Genomic DNA, 12,833 nt, shown 5'->3' with positions numbered 1-12,833 from the left:
CAGCGCACGGCACGGCGACGAGGCTGCCGGGCGAGTGACAGAGAGAGCCGGTGTGGGTGTTAGCTCTGCAAGGGGCCCCTCCAACTCCTGCCCCACCGCTTGGTAGCAGGTCGCATCGACGGGTGGCCTTGCCTCCCACATCGATGCGGGCGTAGGGTTGAGTTGAGTAGTGCGTCATCTTGAGGAACGCTAGACTCGACCCCACGTGTGCAGGCAGAAAAAGAATTACGCGCTTTTTCAGTACGTGGTACCAAAGAGGCACTATGCGCGCGACACGTTCCCGTCAGCAGGACTGTCCTGGTCGAGAGTGTGTGCCGCCAAGGCGGGACCACTCGGGGACAGTGCCGACGGGACGCGGCTCGAAGGGCGTGGCTCCGCAGCACGACTGGCACTCGTCGCAGAGGCCTCGCATTCGACAAGTCGGGAACGGCTCTACCCGCAACTTTCTCGCTAACACGCGCGCACCGCCGAGCCTGGGGCGGGCGCGCTGCGGCCGCACGTCTAACTTCGTCATAGTGCCACGACGTGCGGCCTAGATTTAGCCCACGCGCCTCTGCTCGCAAACACTCACCCATTTGATTGTCACTGTCCGTGAGTGAGAGAGAAGGCTAGCCGCAGGCAGCTAGCCCGTGAGGAGAGCGTCCATAGACACCTCACTTAGACCCCACACACGGTCTCGTCCGTGCCTCGCCGGCCGGAGAGATTGCTAGAGGTGGAGCATGCTGCTCTAGCCTCACATATCACTTCCTGTCGTCTGTTGTTTGTTGTGCCCTTGTTTGTTTCTCTTGGCACCTGGGAGTGCTGGGGGGGGCGACAGGGAGAATGTGGCCTTGAGTTATGTGTACGCCAACTCAGGGTGTGTGGCAGCCAGCTGGCTGTGTGTCTTGTGAGCTTGTTTGTGTCTGTGTGTCGCTCGTGCGTGTCGTCATCATCTGTCTAGCGTCCACCCATACCGCGTTGGTGTCCAGTCCGAGCCTGGCTGTTCTTCACCTTTCTACCTACCTACCTATACTATGTGCTGGAGATCAGTAACCAGCCGGCGGGTCGACCCATCCAAACCCGAGTACGACCCTCCCACAAGTGCTATTAGTACTGGCAACTGGGTGCGGTGGGGGAGTTTAGGTGGTTTTTTGTTACGACCCTCCCACAAGTGCCATAAGCACCGACCCACGCAAAGGATGGCCGATTCGTCGCTGGCTCCCACTGACTGAAGTGACGGGCTCCGTCAACCATTGAAGACGCCGTGTCGATGAGCTTCTAACTCGATCGCGTTCTCGAGATACAGCTTGAGATGTGCGAGTTGGAGTGGCCTCACGGAGTCGGCGCCGCCGCTCGGCGCTCTTCTGCTGGTTTGGCGATCCAGCGCTGCTCGTCCAGACAGAGGCTGCCTCCACTCCTGAGCTGCTCAGGCCTGGTCAAGGCCATCCACCGGCATGCTCTGGGAGCGCGGATGCACAGCAGCTCGCGCTGCTGGACCCACGGTGGCTGCCTTCGGCCACCGGCAGCGCCGGTGCGACGACATGCTGGCGGCGGTCTTCCGCAAACTACTGTCAGGCGAGTGCACGACGAGATATGATCATGGGCGCTCGCATGTGTGCTCAGGGCACCTCAGGGCTGCTGCGTGACGCGTGGCTCGGCTCCGCGAGCGCTTGTGAATTTTCTGTGATTTTTTTGTACTAATAGCACTTGTGGAGTGACTAGGTCCAGCCCTGGGTGGCGCAGATCTGACGTTCTGTGACAATCGTCAGATCCGTGTTTTTTTGGTCTTGCGGTACATCTCTCCGCTCGCCACCTCACGCTCCGCCGTCCGGCCATGGATGGTCCGATGGAGCTCGCCGAGCTCCATCGGACCATCCAACTCCGGTCACCGAGTCTGAACGCGCTCAGCCTCAGGAGGTACCAAACCGCGCGAATTCTGCACGCCTCGCTGCACCGCTGGCTTGACTGAATCAGGCAGCAGCAGGCTGCTGCTGCTGCCACAGCAGCAGTCTGCTGCGGCCCTAATACGCAAGTTGATGACTAGCAGCACTGCCGGGGGCATTCGAGCCGCCACAGCCGGTGTGCGGCTGTGCACTGCCACCTGCCCGCGGCTACGCACAATGTGCGCTCGCATTGGATGAGCCCTGCTGATGGACCTGCATCGCCTAGCTGCACGAGAGCAATGCCGCAGGCAGTGGCCGTGGCATACACTGCGAGCACACTTGGTGCAGCTGCGAGGTGCAGCAAGAGCACGTCGTTCCTGCCTCTGATGCCACTCTCGCGGCTTGCAGCGCGTCACTCGCGCATGCTCTCCAGGAGCTATGGCGGGCGCGTGTGTGGGGCTGTAGCCTGTGTTTGGCCGGTTCTGACCCGTTTACTATCAGTATCATGTCCGGGCCACAAAAAATCGCACACGGGTAGCGGCTCAGGGGCCCAGTAAGTCGCGGAATCGCCAAATGTCACAACCTGCGCCACCCAGGGCTGGACCTAGTCGAGTGGTACTCGGTCCATACTCCATACACATACACAAAGCAACTCTCACGACGGGCACCGGGTGGAGCGGCGGCGGCGGCGGCAGCAGCACGCGCGGGCGGACGGATTCGGACGGGGCGGAGCAGCGACCGCCTGGGCGGCCGCTGCTCTGTGTCTGCCTGAGCTCTCTGCGCAGCTCGAGCGCGGTCAGGTGCAGGGAGGCGTGGCGGCGCGGGGAAGCGCGGCGGCGGTGGCGAGCAGGCGAGCGGCCCGCGCGCGGCGAGGCGGACAGGTGATCGGCAGGCGGGTGATGGGCCGGAGAGTGACCGCGCCCAGCGATCGGAGACGAGCCGATCGTCGCTCGGCCGCAGCTGAACTCGAAGGCGTGCGGAGCGCGACTGTTGGTGTCGGGGGGCGGCCATCATGTGGCGAGGAGGGAGGACGACAAGTGCGCATCGTACGGGTCGCTCTTCACCGGGCAGTCGAGCGGCACTCAAGTCGAGACCGAAGCAAAGCATGACGGGTTTAGCCAGGCACTTCGAACGCCCGTGATGCCGTGAATCTGCTTTGGCGCCAAAGCGTGTGACGAGTTTTGCCACGAAAAAATGTGAAGAAGTAAAATCGCAACATAGGTAACTGGGTGGCCAAATTCACATAAACGCAAATTCACACCTCGCGCGACTACGTATGTTTTTTGTAAATGTACGACTTCCGACAGGTTCGGCACCGGGCACCGCCTCGGTATACAAAATGCGCCTGCGGGCGGACCCTTACAGATCACAGATCACTATGTAGTCGTGGCCCCCGCTACGTCGCACGAGTGCAACCGGGTAGCGCGGGGGGGGGGGCTAGAAATACCAACATTTGCCGCGCACAGGACTGGCGCGCGCTGGCACGGACACAAGTAGAAGTACACCTCACACGGGAGCCGCCTAAGGCTAAGCGACTCCTGCGAGGGCGGCGAGGCACTTAGCTCCGTGCACTCGATCGCCCTCGCCGCAAGCAAGCCCATTGACAATCCGTCCGCGAGGAGAACCACCGAGATACGCTGCTTTTGCAGCCCAAAACAAGTCTTGGTGGTTCAAGTCACCTCCCTGGGGACGATGGCACGCAGTTCTCCCTAAGGCGGCGGGCCGCCGCCGGGAGCTTAGAGCATCGCCGAGCCCGCACCGCCGGCCTCAGCTGCCACCGAGGATGGCGATGGCGATGGCTTGCGCGCCTGAAGAAGTGAGAGACATGCCTCCCAGTGAACCCCGTGCGCGTGCCCGCCGCCCCTCCCTCTCCTCTCTAGCCCCCCCCTCCTGCTTAGCCACCACGAGCAAGAGGAGGAGCGCGGCGAAGGCCGCGACGCCTACAAGTTTCCAGCAAATGCTCGAGCAACTTTGTGCGGTGGACGAGAGAGCCAGTTGAGTTCGGGATCCCCTAACTGCGGATGCGGGTGCAAGTGTGATAGATGGGTGGCGTATGGCGCGCGAGCCGATTGCGAGCCGAAACCAGGCCGAATTCGCGGTGAGGGCATCAAGCGAGAAGCCGGTCGAGAGGATGGCGGCCGGCTCGACAAGGAGCGAGTAGTACGTGTGGGAGAGGCCCTGTGCGCTTGTGTGGGTGGTGGCCTTGCGCGGTCCCGTCCTGGTAGAGGAGCAGCCCGCCTGCCGTGGAAAATGCGACGGAATCAGAGGGGAGGGTAAGCCGCACCTGGAAATCGGGGTTTCACCAGCGTCGAAGTGATGTGGCCAACGTCTTCGGCGTCAGCGTGGACACATTTCGCAGCGCATGCCTCCTGCGAGGCCGTGTAGAATAAATGATAGCCGCAGTCGCGCCATCGCAACGCTGCCGAGCGTTTCTCTTGCCAGACGCAGTTGAGAGGAGCTTTGGCGCACGACTCACAGGAGGAGTACTTTTCGCACTGGCGGGCCTTCCAGTCGGACTGCCAACCAGCTCCCAGCACGGGCAAGGAAAAAAGGAGCGCCATAGTGTGATTGCGGCGCTGGCAAACCGGGCTAGCACAGGGGGGTGCAGCGCAGGAGGCTTCGCCTTTCTTTTTACGTCGCGGAATTCTTTTTATCTCGTTGTTCTCTGGTGGATTTCCTTTGGCCGCGTTGGGTAGCGAGGATTGGTGTAACCCGAGCCACGGAGACGTGTTTTCTGACGGCCGACCGTCAGTGCACGGAGTTGCCCCTTCTGAGGGATAGAGGATGTAGAGTGTAGAGCGCTGTAGAGCTGTAGAGCTGTAGAGCGCTGTAGAGCGCTGTAGAGCGCTGTAGCGCTGTAGAGCTCTACATCCGCCGCGGGACGAACTGCGTGCGTTGTAGAGCGATGTAGAGGCGCTCTACAACGTGAAATCTCTACACACACACATACAACAAGAGAGAGTACAACAAACTCTACATCAAAAGCGGCGAACGAGGCACGGTCGCTCTCCGACATGAGGCGCGTTGCACTTGCCAGTGCTGCCCTGGCCTTCTGTCTGCCCGCCCAATGGGTGGCAGGTGCCTCTGCTGCTGTGGCATGCCTCACGGCTGCGACTGGCCGGCGCCTCGGCACGTCAGCTCAGCTCGGCGTAGCGATAGTGGCCAGCGCAACTCACCTGGACTCAACGCTCAGCCAGGAGCTCCCGCACGCGCTGGCGCGAGGCATGGCGCATGCAACGCGCAGCAATGCTCGCCTCGCCTCGCGCAAATGCGACCGTCCTCGCAGCCGACAGTCCACCGCCTGCTAAAGAAGCACAGCGACGAATGCGGCACCGGCGACGCACGGCAGGCTGGTCATGACGCAGTTATAGGGTGTTGTGTGCCGTCAGAGTGACTATCTGTGTGTCAGGGATAGTCAGGGCCGTCCATCAGAGCTGCCAGTAAGCTCGGAGACACCCCATTAGCGCGGCTCGACCTCTTTGAGTCACTGCCTTCCCGCGGTTTTGCTGTAGAGCCTCTACAACAAACTCTACAGCAAAATCGCGCTCTACATCGCTCTACAACGCACGCAGTTCGTCCCGCGCCCGATGTAGAGCTCTACAGCTCTACAGCTCTACAGCGCTCTACAGCTCTACAGCTCTACAGCGCTCTACACTCTACATCCTCTACACCCTCCCTCAGTGCCCCTTCTCCGACTTTTTATCCGACTTTTTATCTATATCTACGGGACCAAGAGGAGGAGGGCGCGAACTCCCCAACAACAGTAGCTAACATTAGGCCTATTGAAGGACAACAGTAAGGATGGCCTCCCCTGGCAGTGACCCACGACGATCTCTAGTGCAAAGTGCGTAATACCCGAAATACCCGGAAAACCGGTGGGCCGAGAGTTGGCCGCTACGCGCTCGAGCTAAAAGTGTGTGTGTGCAGACGAATCCCTTTTCCAGCTGTGAAGAGATGGAGAGAGAGGGAGGGTATTTTCGGGTAACCCGGGTATTTTCGGGTTTTACCCGGTTTTTTTGCGATTTTCTGCTTGCTGGCCGCTGAAAAACAGTAACAACAGTAACAAACAGTAACAGCATGGGTGATGGGGGCTGCGGGGTGAACACTTTTGAACAACGTTTTGAGGATTTCAGCCAACAACCAACAAAATAGCGCAACTGTTAGGCCCCAAATTAACGTTAGGCAACCCTAGCCCCCGCTCCTTGGCTTCTCTTCGCGCATCGACTGCAGAGAAATATCCCACAGCCGTTAGCCAACCCAAACGAACCCTCTAACACGCCTCTACCCTCACTCTGCTCTGGGGAGAGCGGACACGAACCACACGCGCCACCGGCACACGGCGGGATATCTGTGGCCCTGCCCTCAACCACACACAAGAGGCTACGCGCAGAGACCTCCCCCCCCCCCCCACCACCAACACCACTGGAACCCTCCCTGACGCCCTCACGCGTGATCATCCCATTCGTCGGGTTCGGCGGCCCTGCGCCGGTGACGCTTCTTCTTCTTGCTCTTGCGTTTGGGCTCCGGATACTCCTCCGCCTCCTCCATCCCCTCCCCGTGGCCGTCCTCCTCATAGTACTCGTGGTCGTAGTCGTCATCGTCGTCATCGTCGTCGTACTCGTCCTCCGCCGCCACAACCTCGTGGTTGCCGCTCTGCCGCAGCAACACCACCACGGCGCCGACGCAAACCAGCCCGGCAATCGCCACGATGCTCAGCATCATCGTGCTCATGGCCGGCGTGTCGTCCTCGAGCGTAAGCACCTCGTCGTCGCCAGGGTCGCCGCCGCCCTCCATCTCTCCCGCAAGTGCATAGGACCGCTCGGTTGAAGCCGCAGCCGCGGCCGTTCGCGTCGTCGTCGCCGGCGCGGGTGGCGGTGGTGGCGGGTTGAGCGGATAGTTGGGGGGAGGGTACGGGGTGCATCCAAAGTCGCGGCGCTCCTCGGAGCCATGGAAGGCCCAGTGCTCGAGGATCTTTGGCCAGTCGCACTTGGAGATGTCACCGCGGCAGTAGCCTTTGAGGAGGTCGGGGTAGCGGTTGACGTAGCACTGGGTGTCCACGCCTTGGCAGCCGAGGATGAGATTACTCGGGAAGCCGTGGAAGGCCCAGTGCTCCAGGATCTTCCTCCACGCGCAGTTCTGCAGATCGTTCCCGCAGTAGCCTTGGAAGAGGTCGCGGTAGCGCAGGACGTAGCACGTGACGTCCTGTGCATTGCACTTGAGCGTGCGGCCCTCCCCCTTGCCGGCAGCCTCCCAGTGCTGCTTGATGGCGTCCCACTGGCACTTGTCCAGCTTCCCGTTGCAGTAGCCCTGCAAGATGTCCGGATACCTGAGACGGTTGCAGGCGCGGGTTTGAGCATGCGTGCGTGCATGCGGGAGCGCGCCCCAGAGAGCGTGTTGGAGCCGCGGTGCGAGCCCCGCATCTACCGCCGCTGCACCGAAGGGTGTAGCAGTACCACTTCTCCTCGATCACGGGCGGCGGCGGCGGCGGCGGCGATGGCGGCGGCGGCGGGAGCCGCTCTGGAGGCGGAGGCAGGCTCTCTGGAGGCGGAGGTGGATGGGGGCAGAACGAGCACTGCTTGCAGGAGCAGCGGTCGCAATGATCCTGAGCGGTTTTTGCGTTGCACCACCGTTCACAGCTCTCCACCTTGAGATCGTGCTGGTCGACCGGAGTGCATTGCGTCGCTGCCTTGCACGTTGAGCAGCCCGAGCACCGCTCGTCGGTGCACGTGCCCGCATAGATGCCGTTCCCCTCGCGGCACCACGCGCCACAGGTCCGTGACACGTCGCGGTCGGCCGGGCAAAAGGGGCAATTGCGGCATTGATCCCGGTCACAGTGAGAGGACCAGTGGTGTGCGTTGCACCACCTCGCGCATTGCCCACTCCCAGCATTTGCTTTTGCCGTGATGACCTCGAGCGGCTGCGCTTCAGCCTGCTTGCACATGTCGCATCCGCCGCAGGCGTGCGGGTCCTTCACGCAGTTGGCCTGCTCCCAGTGGCAGTAGCTCGCGCAGCTGGCGGCGCCCGCTTGGCCAGCAGCAGCGCATAGGAGCGCGAGGAGCGAGCGACGCATGGCGGGCAGGGCGGTCCCGGGATGGGAGTGCCCGTCGTGGGGAAGTCACCCGCGGGTTCGGCTTCGGGTTTGGGGTCGGGTGGCTGGGGAGGTCGGCGCTTCTCCATCCACTGCTCCTTCCGCTCTTCAAGCGAGTTCTTCTTTCTCACGCAATATGTACGTACGTAGCGCGTCACATCGAGTCACAGACACGACTGGCCAGTGCAGACCAGTGTGCACAGAGAGCGGAGAGAGACACCAGACAGAACAGTCAACCAGACAAAACACATGGTGGCACAACTCTCCACAAAATCAAAAAATCATGCACGACCAATAAAGCAAACGGGAGCCACGCCAAGGCATCATGCACGGCAACCCGAAGTACCGCCGGGAAAAGGGAGCTGACGAGCTGTCCGCGGCTCCGACGAGCTCACCACCTACCACCGCGTAAAGCTCTCCCCCGACTTTCGCCGCTGGAACTTTTTGCCCGACGCCGTCTCGACGACGACATCGCCCCGCGAGGCGAAGTCCGACACACCGGAGGAGCCGCCGCTGGAGGAGGTGACCCGGAAGTCGGCGGAGCGCGGCCCCGTGCTCGCCTCCCCGGGCGCGCTTGCGTATCCCCAGCAAGCCAGCGGCGCGGTGTGGCCCGTGAAGCGCGCCGAAGTTGGCATCGGGGAGTACTGCGAGAGGATCAGAGGCGCGCCGCAGCCGCCGCTGCCGGCCGCGACACCGCCGGCTGCGCTGCCACTGCGGGCGGGGCTGAGCTGCAGTGACAGCTCCTGCCGCAGCGAGGCGTAAAAGTCGAGGTAGCGCTCGGTACCGCCCGCCATCCTGCGCACGTCCACACGGTGCCTCTCGCCCTCGCGCCGCAGCGCCTCCCTGCGGCACAGAGAGAGAGGCGGGGGAGACGGGTCGCCGCCATGCGAGCGGAGCGGGCGCGGCGCGGCGCAGGCGGAGCGAAGGGACCGGGCAGTGAGCGAACGCCAGATATGGGGAGAGATGGGGAGAGATGAAGCCGAGCGGCGAGCAAGCGCCTGCCGAGATATGGCCGAGATATGGCCGAGATATGGCCGAGATATGGCCGAGATATGGCCGGGCGGCGAGCAGGCGCCTGCCGACGGTGCTGCCTCCAACTGCGTCGTCCCGGGGCGCCTGACCCGCGGAGAGAGAGAGGAGGGGTGAAGGGGCGCTGCTTGCTCGCCGCAATGGAGGGGCGTGGGCGGGCCGGCGCGGCGTGCCACGTCGACGGGGTCCTGCCTGTCGGTGTGTGGCACGGCGGTGTGTCGGGCCAGGCTCTAGGCAGCCTCGCCTCCTCCCGGAGGAGATCAACCGTGACGCAGAGCTCGTCTGGAGACAGAGGGGTCGCCGCCTGGCGCGGAGGCAGGGGCGTGCCGTGCGCGCGCTTGCGGCCGCGCTGGCGCACGCAAAACGACTGCGGCGCCTCCGCGCCCGCCGCCGAGTAAGCGACGCCGAGGCGGTCGAGCGAGCGGCGGAGGGCGAGGGAGAGGCTCTGGGCGTCGAAGGGGAGGGAGCGCCAGCCGAGCGTCAGCACCGCCCCGCCCGGGGAAAGAGGGCAGCCCGGCCGCACGTCGTTCGGCGGCGAAGGCGCGCACCTGAGTCGCGACGAGGGGGCGGTGTGTGCTGGTGTGTGTTGGTGTGTGTGGTGGCGGCGGCGGCGGTGATGGTGGCGACGGGGTGTGGGGTGTGAGAGAGAGAGAGAGTGCCGGGGCTTTCGGCCGCACTCTCACCAAGCGGAGGTCCGCGGCGATCGGTGGAGACAGCGAAAGGAAGGGGGAGGGGGTCGGGAGAGGGGGCGGTGGGGGCGGTGGGCCGGCGTGGCGCACGTCGCCGGCGTGGTCGGGCAGGACGGCGTGTCGACCAGGCTGGGTTCGCTCCCCTGCTCCGCGCCGGCTTCGTCGCGGCGCAGGAGGGGAAGGAGGTCGGCGTGGTGCTGCTGCAGCACCTGCATCGAGTACTCGTTGAGCGCGCGCGACTCCTCCAGCACCGCCGCCAGCCCGTCCCGCCCCGCCCCCGACCCCCCCGCCGCACACCCTCCCGACGTGGTCCCGAGGGAGGAGCGCTGAACCAGCGCGGCCAAGTCTCGCGCGACTGCGGCGGCCGCCGGCCGCTGCGCCGGGTCGGGTCGGAGCATCGCCACGGCGAGCCGCTCGAGGCTCGGCGCGAGACTGGCGGCCGGGGCGCCCCCGGCAGCGCCGCCGCTGCTCCGCGTCCCTGCCCGCCCTCCCGCTGCCCCCGCTGCCCCTGCCGCCCCCACTGCCGCTGCCGCCGCTGCCGCCGCCGCCGCCGCCTCCGGGTCGGCCAGCCGCGCCGAGGCGAAGGAGGAGGTGAGGGCGAGGCAGGAGTCGTCGCTGGCGGAAGGGGGCTGCCCACGCAGCAGCGTCGCCAGGAGCAGTCCGAGCCCTGCGGCGGGGGTGAGTGGGCTGGACAAGGCGGGGAGGGCCGGAGGGAGGGGGGGGAGGAGGGCCGGAGGGGGGAGGGGGAGGGGGAGGGGGAGGGGGAGGGGGGAGGGGGGAGGGGGGAGGGGGAGGGGAGGAGGGAGTCGGGAGCGCCGCGGCGGGCATCTACTCCGGCTCGCCCCACACGTCCGCCGGAGGGAGCTCTTCGCGCGAGACGGCAGACCGCACCCCGCCCGCCGCGTGCCACTCTGGCGGATCGAGGGCGCGGGCCGGGCGCAGCGGCGCGGGAGGAGGGGCGGGGGGGCGTGGCGAGGCGCGCGCGACAGTGGCGGCCTGGAAGGGCGGGAGAGGGGAGGGGGGGGGCGGGTGAGGGGAGTGAGCACGTGGAGGCGCGAGCTTCGAGAGAGGGAAGAGGGCTGCCCGACGACCCACCCGCAGAGACCCACCCGCAGACAAGCGTCCTGGCAGTGTCTGGGAAGTGTCTAGCACAGCGCTGGGGCAGTGTCTAGGAGGCGCCTGCTGCTCGCCCGGCTCGGCCGACGGGTCGAGGCGGTGGCGGAGGCCGATGAGGAGGACGTCGCCGCGCGCGTCGCGCAGCACGTGCTCGAGCCTACCACCACCGTGCCAAGCACACGTCTCGGGGAGGAGAGGGTCGAGACGTCTCGCGAGGGTGTCCCGGCACCTCAGCTGGCCACTCGCGAGGCCGGCGGCGTGGCTGTGCGCCACTGCGATTGCGGCCTGCATCGTGTACCGCGCGGCCTCCTCCGGCGGCAGGGCGCCCTCCTCTGCCACCAAGTCGAGCAGCTCTCCGCCCTCTGCGAGCGCGCGCACCTCCACCTCGCATTCGGCGCCAGAACCGCGGGCCAGCACCCTCGCGACGTGCGCGGCGGCAGGCTCCTCCACCGCGTGCAAGGGCGGGATGGGATACACGGTGGTGGACGCGGATATGCCATCGAGAGCCGACGCCTCCGGGTCAGCAAAGATGAGCTTCACAGCCACAAGCGTCCCGCCAAGAGTGCCGAGCAGCACAGGCCCGCGAGAGCCGCTGCCAAGCAGGCTCGTGGAGACCGGGCCGACGTAGCAGGCGTCGGCGCTCGCCATCGCCTCCTCAGCAGCGAGTAATTAGAGCCGTGCCCGCATGGGGCAGAAAAAGAATGTACATGCATAACGCAAGCAGTTACAGCATCACACTCCTCTCCTTAAAATCCCTGTGTGGTGGCGGCGTGCCGTCCTCCCATCCCTCCCTTGGGTTGTCTGTTTTCTTTCTTTCTTTCAGCCCTCCCTTGGGTTGTCTGTTTTCTTTCTTTCTTTAGTCCTCCCATCCCTCCCTTGGGTTGTCTGTTTTCTTTCTTTCTTTTACAATCCCTTTGTGGTGGCGGCGTGCCGTCCTCCCATCCCTCCCTTGTTGTCTGTTTTCTTTCTTTAAGACGAGCACGTGTTGTGTGTTGTGTGTTGTGGTGGTGTGCGGTGTCCGGGGTGTGTGTGTGTTGTGCGTTGTGTGTTGCGTGTTGTGCGGCGGGCGGTGGGCGCAATGCGGGTGGGTGGGGTGGGGTGGGGGGGGCACTCACCCGGGGTTGCAGGGAGGGGGGGGGGGGGCGTCGCTTTTGGCTCCCCGGCCCTGGACGAACCAGAGGAGGGCGACACACCTGTGGTAATCCCGTCGGCAGCTGTCACGATACACCCGAAGGGGTACCCAGCGCCAACATCATCTGTGGAAGTACGAGTGTTCGAAGAGAGAGTGTGGACCTGAGCAACGCTATGTCCTATGACTTTTGGCGGCAGATGATCGGAGTGGGCGTCACCGTCAGAAGAGTCGTCCTTGCGCGAGGAGAGCTCGATAAACTCGAGGGGCCAAAATATGCCGCGAGGAGGGCAGAGCTGCGACGAAAGCCGAAAGGCGGGAGAAGCCGCGAGAGCAAGAGGGAGCGGCAGGCGGCGGCGCCGTCGCAGGACGAGGCAGAGGAGGGCGACGCGACAGAGGAAGAAGCGACAAGAGAGAGAACGACGAGAGTGGGACGACCGCGAGGTGGCATGAAGGTTGCAGCGAGAATCGGCGAGGGGACTGCGAAGGGAGATAGAAAGAGGCAGGCGACCAAGGGTTAGGGTGGGCGACGGCTAGCGCATCACACCCCTCTCCTTAAAATCCCTGTGTGGTGGCGGCGTGCCGTCCTCCCATCCCTCCCTTGGGTTGTCCCTTTTCTTTCTTTCTTTCGTTTTCTTTTTTTGCTCTCACCCAGGCGGCGTCTCACCTAAAAGCGGTCGCAACTCGCAAGCCTGCGTGGTGAATACAAATACATGAATTCACATGTTTGTGTGGCGGCGCGCACGCTGGCCACGTCGACACCCTTGTCGACACCCCCCCTCCCCGCTCGACCGAGCGCCATCAAGCCCGCGCCTGCTGCCACTCTCGAATCTGCCGGCGCAGAACGTGGATGGTGGAGAGGGGAAAGTGTGCTCGAGCGCCTGTCCCGTCATCGGGCGAAGCGGGGAGGGGCGTCCTTA

At 64.4% G+C, this 12,833-nt stretch overlaps 2 protein-coding genes across 2 annotated transcripts; both read right to left on the bottom strand.

Moving 5' to 3' along the window:
- Nucleotides 1-8,078: 8,078 nt before the first annotated feature.
- EMIHUDRAFT_435588 (hypothetical protein) lies at nt 8,079-9,066 on the bottom strand. Its single transcript, XM_005774560.1, has 2 exons — nt 9,026-9,066; nt 8,079-8,793 (listed from the first exon to the last, which is right to left on the bottom strand). Exon 2 carries the CDS (start codon nt 8,742-8,744, stop codon nt 8,349-8,351), a length of 396 nt encoding a protein of 131 aa, XP_005774617.1. The 5' UTR covers nt 8,745-8,793; nt 9,026-9,066; the 3' UTR covers nt 8,079-8,348.
- Nucleotides 9,067-10,037: 971 nt separating this feature from the next.
- Nucleotides 10,038-11,468, bottom strand: EMIHUDRAFT_450709 (hypothetical protein; the record flags this gene model as incomplete). Its single annotated transcript, XM_005774559.1, has 4 exons — nt 11,014-11,468; nt 10,848-10,941; nt 10,511-10,664; nt 10,038-10,335 (listed from the first exon to the last, which is right to left on the bottom strand). Coding segments are annotated over exons 1-4 (963 nt in total), but the record flags the coding sequence as incomplete, so codon positions are not given.
- Between the last annotated feature and the right edge of the window lie 1,365 nt (nt 11,469-12,833).

The sequence above is a fragment of the Emiliania huxleyi genome, assembly GCF_000372725.1.
Source record: "Emiliania huxleyi CCMP1516 unplaced genomic scaffold EMIHUscaffold_31, whole genome shotgun sequence".
Taxonomy (NCBI): domain Eukaryota; phylum Haptophyta; order Isochrysidales; family Noelaerhabdaceae; genus Emiliania; species Emiliania huxleyi.
The sequence above is the reverse complement of the archived record's forward strand: the minus strand, read 5'-3'. Positions and strand labels throughout refer to the sequence as shown.